The sequence below is a fragment of the Lepidochelys kempii genome, chromosome 8 (genome assembly GCF_965140265.1).
Source record: "Lepidochelys kempii isolate rLepKem1 chromosome 8, rLepKem1.hap2, whole genome shotgun sequence".
In the NCBI taxonomy this organism is placed as follows: Eukaryota; Metazoa; Chordata; order Testudines; family Cheloniidae; genus Lepidochelys; species Lepidochelys kempii.
Window position 1 is genome coordinate 53,918,503 of NC_133263.1, and position 19,876 is coordinate 53,938,378.

A 19,876-nucleotide genomic window follows, 5' to 3' on the forward strand; every position below is an offset into this window, starting at 1 on the left:
ACCTCCATCCTGTCTCCTTCTCCCTACTCCCTCATTCCCTGTCTCCTTCCCACCCTTCTGTCTCCTTCCCTATTGCCAAGGCCTATGTGAAACACTAAATTAAACTTTATCTACAGTGAACCCATCCCACTCTGATTGCCTGTCAATCAAACCCTAAAAATGAGAGGAACATTTCCCCTCACCTTCAAGGTGAGAGATTTTAAATTGTGTTATTAATTAAACATCACCACAAAAAAGTGCCTCATTAGAGCCCTTGTCTCTGTCTCTGCATGACAGTCTGTGTCTGTCCTTTCCTTTTCATCTGTCTCTCGCTAACAGCAGAACTTGGATGTGGGAATGTAAAACAGCAATCTTGCCGTTCACAGTCCCTCTCGCTGTGGAGAAATGATATTCTTAGGCGGTTGAGTAGTGTGCATCATTCTTTTTGTTGGTTTCAGAGTAGCAGCTGTGTTAGTCTGTATCCTCAGAAAGAAAAGGATGCATCCGATGTAGCTCACGGAAGCTTATGCTCAGATAAATTTGTTAGTCTCTAAGGTGTCACAAGTACTCCTGTTCTTTTTGTTGTTGCATTCACAAGGCAGCAGCCAGAGCAATGACTGAAGAGCATGAAGTTTTACAGCAGCCTCGGTGTGCAATACTCTCTTGAAAGTGCTCTTGCAAGGGAGCTTATCACTTTAGATAAGCTATTACCAGCAGGAGAGTGGGGTGGGAGGAGGTATTGTTTCATGGTCTCTGTGTGTATATAATGTCTTCTGCAGTTTCCACGGTATGCATCCGATGAAGTGAGCTGTGGCTCACGAAAGCTCATGCTCAAATAAATTGGTTAGTCTCTAAGGTGCCACAAGTCCTCCTTTTCTTTTTGCGAATACAGACTAACACGGCTGTTACTCTGAAACCTGTCAATTTTGGGAGTGACAGTGTATTCCAGGCAGGAAGCCATCAACCAGTTGCCAGTTCCTTGTGGATAACCCATCACTAGCTCTGCAGCCAAAGCTCATTGTAGCTGTTGACATGGTCAGCCCATCTCCTGTGAAAATGTCCTGTACTTTCATCCAGGGTAAATGTCTCATGCAGCTGTTAGCCTGCTGGGTCAGTAAAAGGACTGATTTCTTTTGCAGTTAGCAACAAGACGGATGGAGAAGCCAGCCCCTTAAAGGAGGCAGAGACAAAAGAGGATGAGGAGAAAGAGAAGAAGAAACGGAAGAAGGAGAAAAGTTCAGAGACGGGCAAAGCGATGGTGCCTCACAGCTCCATGTTTATCTTCAGCACAACAAACCCGTGAGATATTCTTTGGTCTTTGTACCGGAATAACTGAGCCCTGGAGAAGGGAAGGATCTGATGGGTCAGGGCCTTGTAGGTTTTTACCATTAGCCAGTTGGGTCTCTGGAGGAGCTGGGGAAGCCTGAGCCAGCATTGCGGCCCCCTACTTGCACCCCACCAACTTTCTGTATTTGCTGCTGCTTCCTCAGCTCCAGGGGGGCAGGAGCAATACTGGCCCAGGCTCCCTCACCCACCTGCTCAGCTACCGCAGCAACCTCAGATGGCCAGCTGGCTTCAGCAACACAACAGGACTGGGAGATGCATGAGCAGCCTGATGCTTGCTACCCCTGAAGCCATACAGGGGTAGAGCTCAGCTCCTGCCGGTGCATGGACTCCTTGTGACTCCAGCTGCCCAGCTCCTACAATGCCTGGCTCCATTCCATTCGTCCCCCCAACGTGCGCATTGTGATCTTTAATTACATTTTCATTGACTGTTTTTTCCACAGAAGATCCCTGCCTGATTCAATGCACAGGGGGCCAAATTAAGGTTGCACAGGCAACCACAAATCTGGCATTTCCTAATTCTGAGTGCAACCGAACCAATGACCGTTCAATGCATTTTTTTGTGTGTAACCTTGTCTAAGACCTGGGTAATGTAGACGCACAGCTATTGATTGCTCTGAACTGTTTCTCCTGCAGAGTGCGGCGGGCCTGCCATTACATCGTGAACCTGCGCTACTTCGAGATGTGCATCCTCCTGGTGATTGCCGCGAGCAGCATTGCCCTGGCAGCAGAGGACCCTGTCCTGACTAACTCAGATAGGAATAAAGTGATTGCACGCTTTCTTACTGATCTCCCTGCCCCCTCCTGCCCAATCCATCAGCTGTGCTCAGAACAAAGTGGGGAGAGGAGGAAGAGCATTTGTACTTGCTAACTTGTCTTGCTCCTTTGCAGAGTGGTAGCAGATGGCATGCTGGGATATATTCCCCAGCATCCTCTTTGCTACTGCACGTGCCCATCCACATGACACCCACAATCCTGCCTCAGCATCAAGTTCAGAACTACAAACCCTCAGAGCAACCAGATGCTCACGTATCATTTCTAAACCTGGCACCCTTTAGCGTGCTGTTAGAGAGAGGGAGATCTGAAGTCTAGGAATATGTGTGGAGGCCTCAGAGTCAGCTGGGAGAGAAAGATACAACTGGGTACCAAGGGTCAGGAAGGGCGGATGTTTGATGGGAGAGGATATGGTGTCAGGCCAGAGAAGGAAATAGGGTGGTTGAGGCAGGTTGGTGGTACTTGTCCGATGTGATGGATAGGTGAACTGAGGCTGCCCAAGAACTAATGCGTGATCATTATCCCACTGTGAAATCCTGGGGGCAACAAAGCACCTGTGGTTTTCCCCATGACATAGCAAGGTAAGGTTTGCACTATATCTTTGCCTGTAACTGACTCGCCTAGTATATTGCATGGTAAAACTGCAGAGCCTGGCCTCCAGTAGGAAGTACAGCGAGATAGCGAGTGCATGTGACTTTCCTGCAGTAAACTGCACTTTTTCTTAACAGTGAAGACATAGCCTGAGTTGGGCTGGGGGATGTCAAGGTTAAAGGAAAGGAGACTGAGTGAGGGGCTATGCCGCGAGATGGTCACAGGAACAGCGTGAACAGAGGCCGGTGGTTTGATAGGGCTCACAAGAAAGAGAGGGAGCAGGACAGAGACGACCGTTGCTGTGACGTGGGTCTCATCTTATCACATCACGTCATCCAGCAGGAGGGAGGCTAGGAAAAAGGTTTTGTGTTGATTTGTCCAAGGAAAATTGAATCGGGGGCTCGGTTGTTGAATGAGAAATCACAGTTTGTTCTGGTGTTATTGTAGCCGGTATTTTGTGGCAATGTAATGGGTGCGTTACGTCTGTCAGTTCCTGGAGGACAAGCTGTTGATCTGATCTCACCTGCACTTAAGCAGCCTGGGTGCATTGACAGACCAACCAGACTGAGCAGGGGATGAAAGCACAGACCAGCCTTGGTTACTTTGTAAGCCACGTAGAATGGCCTCACGCCTAGAACGGAGGGGCCCTTCTAGGAGTGCCTACCTGAAACCAGCCATTCGTGCTCCATGGGGCAGAACCAGAGTTGGAATTTAGCAAGCTGGGATGGCAAATCCTTACTTGTCTCTGTTGTTGGTGACACAGACTGCACAGGAAAAGTGAGTCAGGAAGCTGGCATTAGTGAATCTCAGCTCAGGTGAGCCAGTCAGTCACTGCCCCGAGGATACCATGTCACAGTAGTCAAATCGTCCCCTTTCTACTGATGTTCATGCAGGCAGAAATTCATCCCTTTGCAGAGTGTCAGCCCAAAGGCGGTGCAGGATCTAAGACGTCTTTGGGGGGACATAAGAGGATGCACACCTGGTGCTGATCCTGCACAGCAGTGAATTTCACCCCCAGCTAGCAGAGTGGTGGGGCGCTGCCCCTTTAACAGGAGAAGGGAGGGTTTGCAGAAGAGGAGGAAGGAATCTGAAGTCAGTGCTGTGTCAGGAGCAGCAGGGAGCCCTGGAGTGGGCAGCGAGGGAAGGTTAATGGGAGGCAGAGTGAAGTGGGGGAGCAGAGCAGGGCCAGAAAGGAATGGAAGTGGGGGAGGGGAAGGATGAGCATGCCCCCAGTTATTTCTCACTGCGCTGCAGGGACACGGAGGGTTTGCATTCCTGTTGCACTGGTCTGAGTTAAAAATCAAAGCAGCGTTTGCTACTGCCCAGGCCACTGGAAATCCTCCTTAGCTACCCCCAGCACTGAATGATTTCTAGACCCAGTGGCTGCGATGGGTTAGCTCTGGCGGGGCACATGAGCTGGGGGGAGGCGACAATGCTAGTGGAACAGAGGGCTTTACCTGCAGGGGTGGGAACTGGGCATCCCAGCCACAAGTCTCTGCAGAGAGGCCTCCATCTTCTCCTGGCTGAGACAGAAAGGCACCCAAGATTTTATAGCATAGGTAGCGGCTTGATGAATGGCCAGGAAGTTTTCATGGGATACCTGGATTACGTTTCTGGCTGTGCCGTGCTCCTGGGTAATGGGCTCTTTCCTAGCTTGGCTCCAGGACAAGAATGTAGGCCCTTCTTTTGATTTTCAGTGGTGGAGGAGTTAATGTGCGTCCCTAGAAGGGTGCACGAGTGAGCCCAGGGCGTGCAGCCTGAGGGGATGTTCCTCACAAACACCCACTGCCTCTGCTCTGTCTTCGCAGGTCCTGAGGTATTTTGACTACGTTTTCACGGGTGTCTTCACCTTTGAGATGATTATAAAGGTAAGAGAATCACTCGGAGGAGCTCCCAAAGGCTTGTGTAGGTGTGCTGAAGAGGGGAGCGGGAGGACGGGCGTGCATTGCTTTCCCAACAGGGTCCCCTTAAATTACAGCTGTTTCCTTAGTGCTGCCACCTACTGGCTAGCAGAGAGGCTGTCAGGGCTGTCCCGCGGGCTGCTGCTCTACCTGTGCAAAATTCTGCCCAACATATTTGGTCAGAAGAAAGTAAATGAGGGTAGCTGTCACTTTAATCCCTGGAGCCGCCCAGATCCGTTCCTATGCCTCGCCCTGTCACTGCCTGGCGTGCGGAACTGCCGGCTGTGCCGTGCTGTTGGAGGTGAGGGGACTCCAGGCAGCGGAGCTTAGCCCTGAACCGTCTCTCCCTTAGCGCCGAGTGAGCCTGGCAAGGTCAGGCAGAGTGGGGAGGAGAAGGGGAGCTGTTGGCACAGTCTCAATTTACAGTGACTTCCTCGTTGTGAGTAGAAATTGTCTGAGCATTACTGCGAACAGAATGCGAAATCACAGCTTGGGGTTAGTTCTGTCTTAAATTTGGATTAAAAAAACCCCCTTTGTGGAACCTCCTCCACATCCTGACCCGATTGCATCCCAACAAGACAGAGGCAGTGAGACGCAGTGGGTAGAGCACTGGACTGGGGTACAGGAGTCTTGGGTTCTATTCGTAGCTAGGCCACTAGCCTGCTCGGTGATGTTAGGCAAGTCACCTCCCTCCGTCTGCCTCAGTTTCCCCATCTGTAAAATGGGGATAATGTTCCTGACCTCCTTTGTGAAGCGCTTTGAGACCTACTGATGAAATGTGCTATATAGGCACTGCTTGTTGTTGTGTTGTTATTACTGGCCACCTCTTGAATTCCATAGGGCTGAGTCTGTGTGGTGCTCCTCTAAGGACTTAGGGCCAGGATTTCTACACTTGGGTGCCTAGAGTTAGGCCCCTTAATCCGAAGGTGACCAGATGTCCCAATTTTATAGGGACAGTCCTGATATTCGGGGCTTTTTCTTATATAGGCGCTTATTACCCCCCACCCCCATCCTGGTTTTTCACACTTGCTACCTGGTCAACCTACTTAATCCATATTTAGGCAACTGAATAAGCCTGATGTTCAGAGGTGCTGAGCTCCCATTGACATCAGTGGGAGTTGAGTGTTCTGCACTTCTGATGACCAGGCCGCTTATGTAGGTACAAGATGGCCCAGGAGCAGGTGTCCCTGGTGCAGCCCCCTGCAGCTTCAGCTCAGCAGAGTCCAAGGGCTGGTCAACCATGATGCTCCCTGAAGTCAATGGGACCAGTGGGGTGCTCAGCAACCCTGCAAATCCGGCCACTTGTGGGGTGGTTTTTACTTGATGGTGCTAAGTGAAGTATTTACTGCCTGTGTTTTCATCCCTTCCCTGCAGATGATAGACCAGGGCTTGATCCTGCAGGATGGCTCTTACTTCCGAGATCTCTGGAATATCCTGGATTTCATCGTGGTAGTCGGGGCACTGGTGGCTTTCGCCTTGGCGTAAGTGGCTGTCTCCCATTTTATGCTGCCTTCCCAGGGAGGTGTGTCGAGTCGCTCTTGGCGGGGCGAGCTTAGAATGGCAGCAAGAGCCAGCTGCGTTTTTCTTGTGAATCCATTCCTCCTTCGGTCTCCTTCACTTTCTGAATACCTCCCATTCCCTTGGCAATCCACAGTCACACTGCAGAGACAGAATCTTACGAGCCTGGCCCGACCGCCCAGCAACGCAGCTGCTGGCTTCTCCCTGTCAGCGTTGGTGGGGACGTCAGCCAGGGACATCAGCCTCGGATGTGGAAGAAAGGAGGAGGCAGAGGGGGGAAGAAGGAAGGAGAGCAGGGCTCGCAGAGATGGAGTTAGGCATCTGCTAATTATACCTAAGGTGGACAGAGGTGACACAAGTACGGTGTGAGGCAGAGCTGGTACTGGCAAACGAACACTTAGTCCCATGCAGTGATAACATCTGCTGGCCAGTTCCCATCACACTCCTCCTGGTGGAGGGGAGGGCATTTCCCTCAGGATATGCTACAGGTTTGTGCTCCTCATTAAAGATAGCAGCACAACTGGCTGTTTTAGCCCCTTTGTCCTCTGTACCACCAGCTGCATTATCAGGGACATGCTGGGAGCAGTGCATTAGCCAGCAGGGACAGGCCGGTTCCAAGGGGCAGGAAGTTCTGCAGGTCCTTAGCTTCGCCTCGATCGGCATTCTCCGTTTTCAGGTGCAGGCTTGTGGCATGCAGTTTCTCAGTCTCACAGGGGTATGGCGTGAGGACTGGCTTGCCATTTAAAAGCCATTCGGAGCAGGAGAGATGCTTTGCACTTAGCACACAGTGTGGGTGGGGGAAGAACCGGACATGCTGACCTTCCTGAACACACAGAAGCCAAGTGGTTGCAACCTAGACTGTTACCAAGGCGATGGCACTACAATACCAGGATGGCACTGCCCTGCTTATTCTGTGCGTTGGGACGGGGACAGAGAACAGGAGCATACCTGCTCCTCAGGCTGACCTCATCAGGGCCTCGCCCCAGTCAATGAGGATCTGGCTTTTTTCCTTCTGTTTCCAAGGGAGATATTTGGGGGTTGGAATTAATTTCTACCGATTTGCCCAGCCCCCTCTCTCCCATTGAGTGAGGACATGCGGTGTCATCTCAGTGAGGGGCTGGGCTGTACTTCCATGGGAAGGATGGGGGTGGGTATCTAGGGGCTCTGAGCCCATGGTGATGGGCACAGTAGAAGAAGAATTTCAGAGAAGGACGTCTCGAGGGCCAATGATCCTGCTGAGCAGTGTCTGCTCAGTGCTCAGGTACCTCCTGAGAAGGGAAGGAGCGGAGAGCAGGGTCCTGTGTGCCAGCATGCTGTGAGTTTGTCATGTTGTTGTTCTTTCTTTGTGCCTTTGAAACGTGCGCTCGTGGCTTTAGTGCTGGTGGAAGGGGAGGGACTGACAGTCGTGGAGAGCGAAGCCCTCTGTTTGTCCACAGCTCAGGTACTGTGCAGGGGGCCTCAGGGATCCTGAGGCCTGAGGTCACTTGATGGATTATGGGCCATAATCCATCACTCCCCTTTCTGCGTGTCACTTTTCCCGCTCCCTCGGCACATACACCTGCTCATTCTCGCTCCCTCTCTCTCACTGGCTCATGCACTTGCTCTTGCTCTCTCTCTCACACTCTCTGGTCCTTTCAGTCATGGCTCTCTCTTTGCCAAGAGCCCTGGAGAATTCAGCTGGCTCTGCATCTGACCAGGTTAGCTCATGCACCTGTGGACCCAACCAGAAAGTGAAGGGGGGGAATGAGGTCAGCCCTCTGGGACCTCCCTGGTGCCATATCTTGGGGATTGAGCCAGGCTGCCAGGTGACTGAGCAGGTGCTCTGCTAGGTGGGGATATGACTCTGACTCCTTGTATAGTCTTCAGGTGATTTAGAGTCAGCCATACCACAGGAGCTGTATAGTGGCTCTATCAGGTGGGTAGAAAATACAGGTCTTCCTGCCTCCTGTCCAGGTTCTCTCTCTTGTGGAGATTGAACTCATACTCATTTGAGCTACTATTCTGGCTGTGGCTCCGCACAGGATAGCTGCTTGTACTGGGGATACCAGCAATTAAGGACAGGCTACGCAGCTCGAGGGATAGGTAGTAGGGTAATGGAGCCTTCCATGTCTTGGTTGCCATTCAGATCCAGGCTAATAGTTACTGAAAGTTCTTACCATCTGCTGGCTGTTGGTGGCTTCTCAGGCCATTTCCCAATGGACAAGTGTCTGCATCATGAAAACCACCGCCACAATTAGCACTAACCGACCCCCGGGTTTTCAGCCTCAACAGAAAGATAAAGATTGATTGAATGGCACGTGGTGACTATGCTGCTCTCACCCACATTGGTGGTCCTTCTTGGTCAGTTTGGGGCCCATCAGCAGGGCAATGTGGGGGAGCTTGCATTGTCACCACGTGGGCTGTGCCTGTTCTGTGGCTAAACAGAACTTCAGTCTGCAGAGCTGTCAGCCTGACACTGTCACCAGCACATTCTCTCCCTCCCACCAACCCAGACATTGCCCAGGTTCTGTCCCCAGTGTTTTGCAGACCCACCTGGCTTCCTCAGTGACTGGCAACTGGCTCCTTTACAACTATGGCCATCTCTAAGAAGGGGAATCTATCTTTTGGCATTGGGGAGCAGCTGAATTCTCAATGGAAAGCATTCTATCCATTGGTTTAGACACTCAAAATTCCAACACAGAGAAGGCCCACATGCCTTCATGTATGTTTGCAACAAACATATATGTTGCCCTACGTAGTAGTGCTAGATATATAGATCAGTAGCTGCTTACACCATGTACAAGAGCACTTTATAATGTAAACCTGCAAATTTTTCCTGGGGCAGTTGTCTCCTGTTTTTGAAGAATGATCTGATGCTCATAACCTTGGGTAGGGAAAGAAGAGAAGAATTGCCTCAGCATAATGACGGCTGCTCCTTTGTGATTTCCAATCGGCTTTTACATTATAAAGCATTTATAAGAACACCTGTCTCTCCTTTGGATTGCCTGTCCCCTCCTCAGCCTGGTGGGTGGAGCTTTTTCTCTGGCACTGGGCACTGCCAGGCATTGGCACCTTCTGCTGCCATCCTCTGTTCCTGTGGAGATGCAGAATGTTCACCAACTATAAATGTCCATAGCTGCCTGCCTTGCTCCATTGTGGTTTCAAGGGGAAGTGCCTTCCAGGTTGCTCTTGAATTCACTTTTCTTTTCCCTGGATGATCTTCTTTGTGTGGAATTTGGTTTTCACACAGGGGCCATGCACCCCTCTCCCTCGTCCACCTTTGCTTTTTGTGGGAGCAAAACAAAGGCACACAGCCTTGGACTTTCTGGGTATTTGCACATCTAGCTGGGTTACTGCCATGCTATTTGTGAAGGAGGGGCTGTCTTACGGCCTTGCTGTATATTTGTGGCGACCCATAACACTAAGTCTGCGGGTGATGTCAGTCTGTTATCTTTGTTATCAGTCGCAATGTGGTAGAGTCCTGAAATCGGGAGACTTGAGCTTAGTGAGTGAGAGATGGAACACTGAATCCAGGTGGGCGGGAGGCGGGGAGAGGAGGTTGGCATGTATAGAATATCCTTACAAAGGTATGTCATCACCTTCAGCATTTCTCATGGGAAAAAACGCTAGAACACTCATGGAGTATTTGAATGTTCTGTAAATTTGTACAAGCTTTGACACCTTCTCTTCATTCAGGGAAGTTTGCCCTGGGATGCTCCCCTATGGTTGTGGAATCAGTAAAGTGTATCTGATGCAATCCAATGGGCACAAGGCCAGATGTCAGAAGAATGGCTTCTCTAGATACACAGCATTCAGTCTATTGTTTGATGGCGCACACTTGACACAAAATAGCCATGCAATCCTTGTGTAGTTCTTGTGAGGTTTCCAAAGAAATAGCCACAGCCCGGTTGTTATTAAAAACTAATCCAGACAAACCCAGATCTGTAAAGCCACAAATCCATAGATCACCTGCTACTTCACCATGTCACCTAAAACTCTGGTATGCCATCACAGAGAGCAGCCATCTCAATGCCTCTTACTCAAACTCTGCCTGGAGAGCTAATGTGTCTAACTAAATGTAGCCTACATAAACTTCCCAACATACCTGCAAAGGTCTCTGTTTAATAAATAATAATAATAATAATAAATTAATAATAACTAAATACACTGCTAGGTATTGTCTCCCCTCATGCTCTTAATAGGTATTATGTAAACTAGCAGCACTCATTTGCAGCTTTACATGTTCACCAAAGGTGGCGATAGCCATTTCTACAATATTATAAAAGATTGAGCCCCCATACTTCTTGAGAGTGGGGAGCTCGAACCATGGTCCTGTCAGTCCTCTCATTAATTTGGCCCTGAACAGCTGGGATAGAAGCAAGTCTTTCCATCCCTTGGTAGTAGCAGGTCTGAGTTCTCTTGGAGTTATGAGCAAACAGCACTATCCTAACACCCAGCATGGAAGAACTTTCAGTACTGTCTCTAGAAACAATGTCAGAATAACATTAATGGTGCAAGTTGTGTGTTTTTTTAGGTTGGATTAAAGCCCTAGTCAAAGCGAGGCCAAGTGTAAATAGTTACAGAGCAAATCTCCACATAGAACTGCTAATATATCTTAATCCTAACCTGCAGCACCTGTTGATATGCTCTTCATCTTCTCTCATACCTCACCTGCACCCTGATAATACTAATAATATAGAGCCCTATTTATGCAAACAAACCCAGTTTATACTAAGCCCATGTTTAGACAAGTCAAAATAAAGGCTCTGTTTTTCCATCACTGGGAATATAATAGTTAACAGACCACATCTAACTTTATCTTTAAACTATTCCATTAGCTTAGGATTTTGGACAATGGCTGGGAACTGCTTCTAAATATCCAGGGCAGAGTGATTTTAAAAAGTGTGTTGCTTCATCAGACTTTCTCCTACTTCACAGTCGTGCTCAGACTGGCCTCAGCAGATATCTAGCAGGGACTTGGCTCAAATAAATATGGGGAGCCCTTGGATGAATCACCAAGGCACAGTCAATTTGCTCTTTGACAAGAACTGGAGACGCTACTCCAGGCTGTCACCTCTGGGTCAGAGTGCTGTAATACTTTGTGGCCTCACAGAAGAATGGTGCACAGACTCCTGCACTCCCAAAAAAACTCCCCAGAGGTTTCTGGAATTTTCATGTGCCCTCGGCAGGGCTAGCAGCGAGCAGCGCTCCCTCAGAGGAGTGGCACGCCAAGAGTGCTGAGTGTGCGCGGAAATTCCAGAAACCTCTGGGCAGTTTTTTTGGGCATGCGGGAGTCTGTGCAGCATTTTTCTATGAGGCCACAAAGTATTACAGCGCACTAACCCCGAGGTGACAGTCTGGAGTAGCATCTCCAGTTCTTGTCAGCTTGCAGGATAAAACAGAGCCTACCTGCCCTATCTGCTGTGGCATCAGAGGGTAGACACCAAAGCAAGCTGTGGACAGGTTTCTATCAGCATTCCAGGCCTACCAGGAGGCCTCACTCATACGGGAAGAAACTCCCATCATCTGCTGCTAATCAACAAATTTATCAATGAAAGTTTATTTACTAACATGAAGCAGCATTTTAAAGCCAAATTGTGGGTCTCCCAGTCCGATTTGTTTTGATGGTTGGGGATGAGCCATAGTCCTGAGAAGTCTCCTCATGAAACTCACTGCATGAAACTCTGCCTGTGCAACCATTTGCTAATGTCAGAGTGAGCCTCCTTCCCAAGCCAGGGCAGGAGAGGAGCAGTAAGGCATAAACCATTGGAAATTCCCATAGAAAGGATGGTTAAGGCACAAGACTGTGACTTGAGACCTGGGTTCAGTTCCTGGCTCTGCCACAGACTTTCTGTGTGACGTGGGGCAAATCACTTTTTCTGTGCCTCAGTTCCCCATCCGTGAAATAGGGAGACTGATACTTAACCAACACCCCCGTGAGGGAGGGATGTGAAGAGCTTCGTTACTATGGTGATTGAGGGTGGTGGTAAGTCTCATAGAAAAGCTGATTCATAATAGACCATGTGTGTAGGTGATGGGTCAGGGTCACAAGGCCCTGAAAACCACTGTTACAGAGATAAAACCTGTAATTAGAAACTAACAAAACCTTCAGTGCCTACAGAGTTCAGGTGAACCTAAAGGACACCTGTCTGAATCTAAATCCAAGCCAGAGCTAGTGCTCAGAGACAAAGCTCCCAGCATATGCTTCCTGGTAGTAGTGCCAATGTAGAGGAAACGCAGAGGTGGGAATCTTCATACAAACTGCCGTTTGGTTAACCTGGATTTCACCTAATTTTATTCCACTGCAAATCTAATGGTCAGTCGGCTAAACGGTCTCCAGCAAATCCTGGTCCATTTAGAGCAGAGGTGGGCAAACTACGGATGTGGCCCGCGGGACCCTCCTGCCCGGCCCTTAAGCTCCTGGCCTGAGAGGCTAGCCCCGGCCTCTCCCCTGCTCTTCCCCCTCCCCCGCAGCCTCAGCTCACTGTGCCGGCGGCGCAATGCTCTGGGTGGCGGGTGTACGAGCTCCTGGGGCAGCGCAGCTGCAGAGCCGTGGCCTGACCCGGTGCTCTGTGCTGTGCGGTGCGTGGCTGGCTCCAGCCGGGCGGCACAGCTGTAGCGCCGCCAGCCACCGGTGCTCCAGGCAGCACAGTAAGGGGGCAGGGAGCAGGGGGGGTTGGATAGAGGGCAGAGGAGTTTGGGGTGGTGGTCAGGGTGGATAGGGGTTGGGGCGGTCAGAGGGCGGGGAACAGAGGGGTTGAATGGGGGCAGGGGTCCCGGGGGGCAGTCAGGAAGGAGAGAGGGGGTTGGATGGGGCAGCGGGGGGCAGTCAGGGGCAGGGGATCTGGGGGCGGTCAGGTGACAGGGAGCAGGGGGAGTGGTGGATGGGGCAGGAGTTCCGGGGGCAGTCAGGGGACAGAGAGAAGGGGTGGTTGGATAGGGCAGGGATCCCGGGGAAACAGTCAGGAATGAGAGGAGGGGTTAGATGGGGCGGTAGCGAACAGTCAGGGGCAGGGAGGAGTCCGGGGCCGGTGAGGGGAAGTGGAGTGTGGCGGGGTGGATGGGGCAGGAGTCCCAGAGGAGCCATCAGAGGACAGGGAACGAGGGGTGGATGGGGCAGGGGTCCCGGGGGGGCTGTCAGGGGACAAGAAGCAGGGAACAGGGTGGATAGGGGGCCACACAGCCTCCCCTAACTGGCCCTCCTTACAATTTTGGAAACTCAATGTGGCCCTGAGGCCAAAAAGTTTGTCTGCCCCTGGTTTAGAGATAACACGATAACCAGCTACATTCTCAGCAACATTCTGCTCATATCAAAGACCAATTTTCTAACCAACAGGGGAGAAGCCTGGCACAACAGCAGTTCCAGAGAGACCACAGCTCCAGTGAATCCCCACAGTCAAACCTTTAGCTTAGTTATTTTATATATATAGTCTCCAAAGTATATAATGCTCCATATACATGTCCTTCAGGGACCAGACTGGGATGACTACCACATTCATTTCATGTTCTGTCTATTTTGTTCAGATAGGACACGGGTAGGGCTTGTGCCCATTGTGTCATCCAGAATACCACGCTCCTCTGGCTTCTCTTGTAATAGTGACCACACCTCAGCTACAAATCAACTTCCTCTTCTCATCCAAATTTAGAGTATGTTCATCAGGATTAAGAGAGGGGGGTAGCTCCAGGTTAGTCCTTCCTGATTTCCCATGGAGAAGAGGTTAATGTCTGGAATTGTGGTTCCTGGTAAAGGAAATCTTCTTAATGGTACCGTGGATATACAGATTGCTTTTTAAATTCAGGTTGGGTTGAGTTTGGGTGAGGGGGTGGGGGAGAGGGGGCGGCAAGCAAAACATGTCCTTGTAGTGCTGAAATGTGTAGAATATCAGAATGCCAAGGCTGTGAGACGGGCTTGTGATTCCACTCTAATGCAGATCTCGTTCCCTGTCATCCTTGGCTCTCTTTCTCTCTTGGATTTTCTTATCTTCTCTGTTTTCTCCCCACCTATTGTTCGTTTTTGTTTTGCTGCTGCCTGACTGGATCACCCACAGGAATACATTGGGGTAATTATACTGTTTGATTCTCTTTGGGGTTACAAGCCAGGGAAAATGGACTTCTGGGGAAGCTGATTTGTCTGTCTGTGTAACTGAAGTTTTCTTATCCCATATGACTTCCTGCCTACATTTGTCCTTTCCACCTTGCAAAGTCATCAGCACTTCACGCTAAGGAAGTAAAGACGGAAAGACGTGGAGTGGGGTGGGGAAATCAAAATTGTGTGGGTGCACACATCAGAACATTGTAAAGGATGCAAGTTCTGTGCCCCGTACTCAATCTTTCCAGCTGTGACTATCAAGGCTCAATGAACTGGGCCTCAGATAGAACATCACCAGGTGTATATGGGAGATCCTCACAAGGAGAGAGAGAGGGGTTTGTATTCCAAGATAGATAGAAGAACACACAGAACTGTGTGTGTGTGTGTGTGTGTGTTGGAAATAAACACACAGTGGAGATTGATGAAGAGTACCATGTCCGTGGTACATTAGGAAGCCATGGTTATATGCCCTATCCTTCTTTTTTCATAAAGCAGTAGCAGATGCTACCCCAATCAGAGGGATCAGTTGGCCGAGCTTTCAGAACCTTGCATTCTGCTGTTTGGACTGTTCCATGTTCAAGTGGTAGAAGGCGGAGTGAATTATCACCTTCAACTGGGTGGCATAGACCAGCATAGCTCCAGAATCATGTCCTGTATGTTTAATTTTGGACCCCAGAATGAAAAGAAACCTGAAGATCGTTTCCAAAAACATTTGAGTTCCTTTCCTTTGGGAAAAGTGGTTGATAACATTGTTCCCAGGGGCCACTAGTCAAAATGCTTGTGAGCCAGCCTGTAACTTTCCTAGAAGTATTGTCTGGGAACCGTGTGGTAATAGAGTGTCTTGTGGAAGAGACTCCCATGTTCTCACTGAAGAAATAGCACTGTTCAGTCATCGGTGTTCATGTTAGAGCAGTGTAACACATAATGGTTTTAGTTCCGCTGGCCGTTTTAAAGGGCCACTGTCTGTATGTGCACCCCTTGTGTTTTAGACACATGAGACAATGCTGCATGAAATTAAGCTGAAATTGCTGAGTCTTACCAATGCCCAGGTTAAAACTATGGAGAGTTCTACATGCTTTTCACCAGGCATTGTAAATCCCTCTCCGGCAGCCCCTTTCCTTGGTCTCAGCAGGGACAGAGGGAGAAGATCCCTGACATCCCTTAATTCTCCCGCATCTCAGGCAAGGATCACAAGCCCCAACAGACCTGGGCTTTCCACCTACACTTTGCCATCTTCTGTGGAAATCTTGTGGCTAGCTAGCTCTTCTTCTCCCACTGACTTTTCAGGGATGGCTATATGACCTGTCCCCCTCCCCATTCTGCTTCAGAGAAAGGAACAAGTCAAACACTTTTCCTTTCTCACTCCTTGCAAATCCTTAGCAGGTAAATTCAGGAAATAGGTGCTTTGCCCTATCCTTTTCCATCCTGCAGCAATAGGAATGAGAAATGATCCTCCAGTCCCACTTTATGCTGCTTCACACTGCCCTTTACCTTGGTCTGGGGCTGAGACCTCCAGGGTGCACTCGGCTATTGGCGTTTCAGTCCCAGAATAAAGAAAAGGGTGGTGCACAGCAATAGGGTCTGAGCACCATTTTCTGGTCCCACTGTGAAATGCTTGTCTTACTGAGCATTTGGCAAGAGCTGGCTTGTCTTGCCATTGCTCCACCTTCCTGAAGAAGGAGGATCAGGGTAGGATCTGACCGTTGCCCCTGAAAAGCTCCCAAGGGCCACCAAGGTTTCCGCACTCCTCCCCCCAGCAGATACCAAAAGATCAGGAGGAAGCCTGTTTGGAGATGGTGATCCAGGACCTGCCAAGCCAAAAGAAACCTGAGACAAGGCAAAATCTTCCTGATTTCACATTTTGGGCCTAACCCTAAACTCCCCAAGCTTTGTTGAAACCCCTCACGAGCTCTTGGTTTCATGAGAAAAAGCTCACACAGTCCGAGTGTAATATGTCAGCCACTGACAGCTAGATGTTCCCCCCCAATCCCTTTCACAGCCTATTCCTCATGAGGAGAACATCTCACCGGGGGACCCTCACGCTGCTGGGTTGAGAAAATGGGCTGCAAGTTTGCCTTCCAAATAAAAAATTGTCTGTCTCCCAAAAGCTTTATAAAAAATCGGAGGTGAAAATTGCACAAGCAGCGCCATAGGCCAGGAGAGTCTGATAAATACTTCCGGGAGTGGCCTCAATGTGTTGAAACATCTCCCACAGAGTAACGGTGGTGCCAGAGCATGAAGTGGGTTAATCCCAATGTTTGTGCAGTTGCGTTAAATGGGGTATTTGTGGTGGTGTACTGTTATTGAAGAGTATTAATTAGTGGTTTTCTTTGCATCTGTTTATGGTTGGGTCTGTTATTGTGCTTTCTATTGTATTAACCCTTACAAAAGGAGCCGTGCAATTAGAAGTACCCTCTGTCATAAGTCTCCTTCTAGAGGTTTTCAAGTACAGCAGATGGATGCACAATGTACTGAAAGCCTTGTATATTTTACCAACACAAAATAAGATTCTGATTGTTCTCAGATTACAATAGTGGTAGCTACCTGCCTTGGTTTTGGGGTTTGGGGTTTTGTTTTTTTTTTAAATCGCAGTTTAAATCAGGGTTTTAACAGCATTTCCCTTCACAAAAATCTGTTTTTTCCTTATAACCATAGTAATAAGTTATGCTATAGATTACCTGTCAGACTGATTAGGGAAAGCATTCCTCAGCCCAGCAAGCCACAGCTAATAGTAGGCTAGTTAATGGGAGTGTGCCCAGGTTTTTCAGCCATGAAACAACTGAGGACATGGCCTAAGCTTTTCTAGGATTTTCTTGTGAGACAGAGAAGGCTGATACTAGAGATGAGAGCAATAGAAAAATCTATGCTAGATACCAGTAGATAGAGCACTTTGCCAACAAAGGAAATTTGCATTCTTCTATTTTGTACATTATTGTTGTTATAGAGATGTAATTTTCTTACAGCAGAAGCAATTTTTTTAAAATTGCAACATTGGTGGCATTTTGTTCTTCACGTTTGCAAATAGCACAGAGCGGAGAAAGCGTTTGCATTAGGAAAACAAACTCAGACCTGCCAGGCAGCATGAGTTTATGACACCACAGGAATACTGCGTGGCGTGGTGCCTTTGAAACAGATGGCCCAGCACAGCGAAAGTGTTGGATCACCTGCTTTAACCTTGTTACCTCAGTCTTTCTCACAATAACAAGATTTGCTACTGAAGTTGATCCTCATTGAAGAGGGAATGCACTAAAGCTGATGTTGAGCTTAGTGGTCTGCTTGCCTTCCTCTGATCCAGAGAGTCCTAATTTTTCATTAGCAAACACTTTCAGTATGTGTTTTGAACACTCATTGCTTCTGGAGGCAGGTACAGCCCCACAGATGCTAATAGATTGACACCTGCTCTCACCTAGGCTGCCTGTGGCCCTAGATTTCTCATGCGTCCCTGTTTTGGGAAGTAGTGAAAGCTGTTAAATATCTCCAGTGAGTTCCTCCCAAACTCTGGAAGTTTATTACCTCTCTTTGTTTTGTTTTTGGGTGTGTGTGCCTCCTTCCAACTCTGTAGGACCAACAAAGGCCGGGATATCAAAACCATTAAGTCTCTGCGTGTGCTTCGGGTCTTGAGGCCTCTGAAGACCATCAAGCGATTGCCCAAACTCAAGGTAATGCTTAAAATTCTCTGTCCTCGGTTCTGTTTATCGCCAGGTTCAGACAGAATCTTGGTGAGGTAATAATCAGAGAGTGTCCCCCAATGTAGAAGAGAGATCCTTCCTCTTTCCTCTCTCATTGTATTTGAATTCCAGCCGACAGAATGAGGACCAATTCCCGGTTAGAAATAGATAGAGTAGTGCTTGCACTTTATATCAATTGCCTTTCATTCCCAAACCTCAAAGAAATCAACAAACCGTACAGGTTGATTTACAGGTCTCCTACAAACTCAGTCTTCAGTTGTGGCACCTTACTAATAATAGACGGCTTAAGTTTCATATATGGATACTCAGTCATGTAAAGCAGGTGTGGATTCTTAAATGCCCGTTTGATGTGGGACTGGAGAACCTTGTTTCAGCACCCACAATATACAGGAATCATTTAACCTGCCACTGCAATGAAAAATAGCCTCAACACGAACCCCCAGATCCTGGATGCTGACACTGGTAGGCTGATCGAACCTCCAGACCTGGATCCCTCCACCAACCAACTTTGGAAAAACTCAGCTCTTGATTTAAAGGTCTGTCTTTAGATCCCACCAAGGCCGCTTGGGCTCCTTTTGCACTGAGAATTGTTCCTTTTTCAGCATTGCTGGTCGTTCTGATGCTTCCACGAGGCTGGCTGAAGTATCTCTCACACCCCCTCCAGTTCTGATTTAATTAGTGTGGCGGAATCCAGAATAGAGTCCAGAATACTACAATGGAGACTGCATGAAGCGGAGACAAAATAAAACAAAATACTCCCTTGCAAGAGTGAACTCACAGAGCCCGATTTTTAAAGTCAGCCTTCACCTGCTGCAAGTGATAGCACAGAGGTCTACCTATCTGATTTGCCAGCACAGGTAGGCCGGCAGAGGTCCAAAGGGTTCATTTGCTCTGGCAATTATTACTACTTTGTATGACCGTAGTGTCTAGTACAGTCATGGACTAGGACCCTGCTGTGCTAGGTGCTGCACAAACAGAGAACAAAAAGACAAGCCCAACTGCACTGGAGTTTTCACACCCTGGGTTGGTCACAGGACACATACATGGAAACTTGAGTTTTAAAAAACCCAAGGCTGATAGTATACTGAAAGCAGCTGAATGCTTTTACATTAATGACTTATTTAAAAAGTGTACTCTGTTGAGAGTAAGCCTTCTCGAGGTTATTTCCGAAAAGCATATTTTACAAAACAGCAGCGTTCTTTTATCTGAAATCCCTGGTAAGAATGATCATGCTGAAAGAGTAAACATCTAGTGCAAGTAAGGTTATGGATCTCTGCCTGCAGTTCTTTATTCCTCAGGCCTACCTGCCATACAGGACAGTGTCTCTCAATTGTAATTAGAGATATCCAGTCTGTCTTCTTGTTGGAGGTGAGGCTAAATAAATAAGTGTTCACTAACTGTTCTTAAGTACTGCTAATTGTACTGTGGTGCCTTGTATCCTGCCCTGAGACATGGTTGTGAAGAACCTTTTTATGGTATAAATATCCTTTGTGCCCATTGGGGCAATGCTTTCCCATAAGTGATTTTGGGATGTTCTGGTCATTTATAAAATAGCCTATTCTGCCTGGGACAGTGTCTGCTTCTGGCAACCTTTTCCTACCAGGAATGAGTCACATCTCCTCAAATGTCCTTTTTAGGTAGCTTTGGTCCCACCCTCTGACAAAATACATAGGTTCTCCGTGGTGAATCATGCCATTGGGTTTGCATTCTCCTGCAGGCTGTCTTTGACTGTGTAGTGACTTCCCTGAAGAATGTCTTCAACATACTTATCGTCTACAAGCTCTTCATGTTCATCTTCGCAGTCATCGCTGTCCAGCTCTTCAAGGGCAAATTTTTCTACTGTACGGACAGCTCTAAGGACACAGAGAAGGATTGCATGTAGGTACACTGTGCAGCATGCATGATCCAGTCTGCTTCCCGTGTGAAAACATCCACTCCTGCCCGTGGTGTGGAGAGAAGTAGATACATGAAGGACTAGTAGTGAAAACTCTGGTCTTTCACCCCCTCAGATG

The 19,876-nt window shown here is 48.6% G+C and overlaps 1 protein-coding gene across 1 annotated transcript in view; it reads left to right on the plus strand.

Annotated features, from left to right (window-relative positions):
• CACNA1E (calcium voltage-gated channel subunit alpha1 E) overlaps positions 1 to 19,876 on the plus strand; it is a 421,822-nt gene that overhangs the window by 351,722 nt on the left and 50,224 nt on the right. The window contains exons 25-31 of the mRNA XM_073356587.1: positions 1,119 to 1,278; positions 1,960 to 2,089; positions 4,497 to 4,556; positions 5,964 to 6,070; positions 14,135 to 14,146; positions 17,738 to 17,834; positions 19,582 to 19,742. Of these exons, the coding sequence (XP_073212688.1) occupies positions 1,119 to 1,278; positions 1,960 to 2,089; positions 4,497 to 4,556; positions 5,964 to 6,070; positions 14,135 to 14,146; positions 17,738 to 17,834; positions 19,582 to 19,742 (727 nt within the window). The remainder of the gene's footprint in view (positions 1 to 1,118; positions 1,279 to 1,959; positions 2,090 to 4,496; positions 4,557 to 5,963; positions 6,071 to 14,134; positions 14,147 to 17,737; positions 17,835 to 19,581; positions 19,743 to 19,876) is intronic.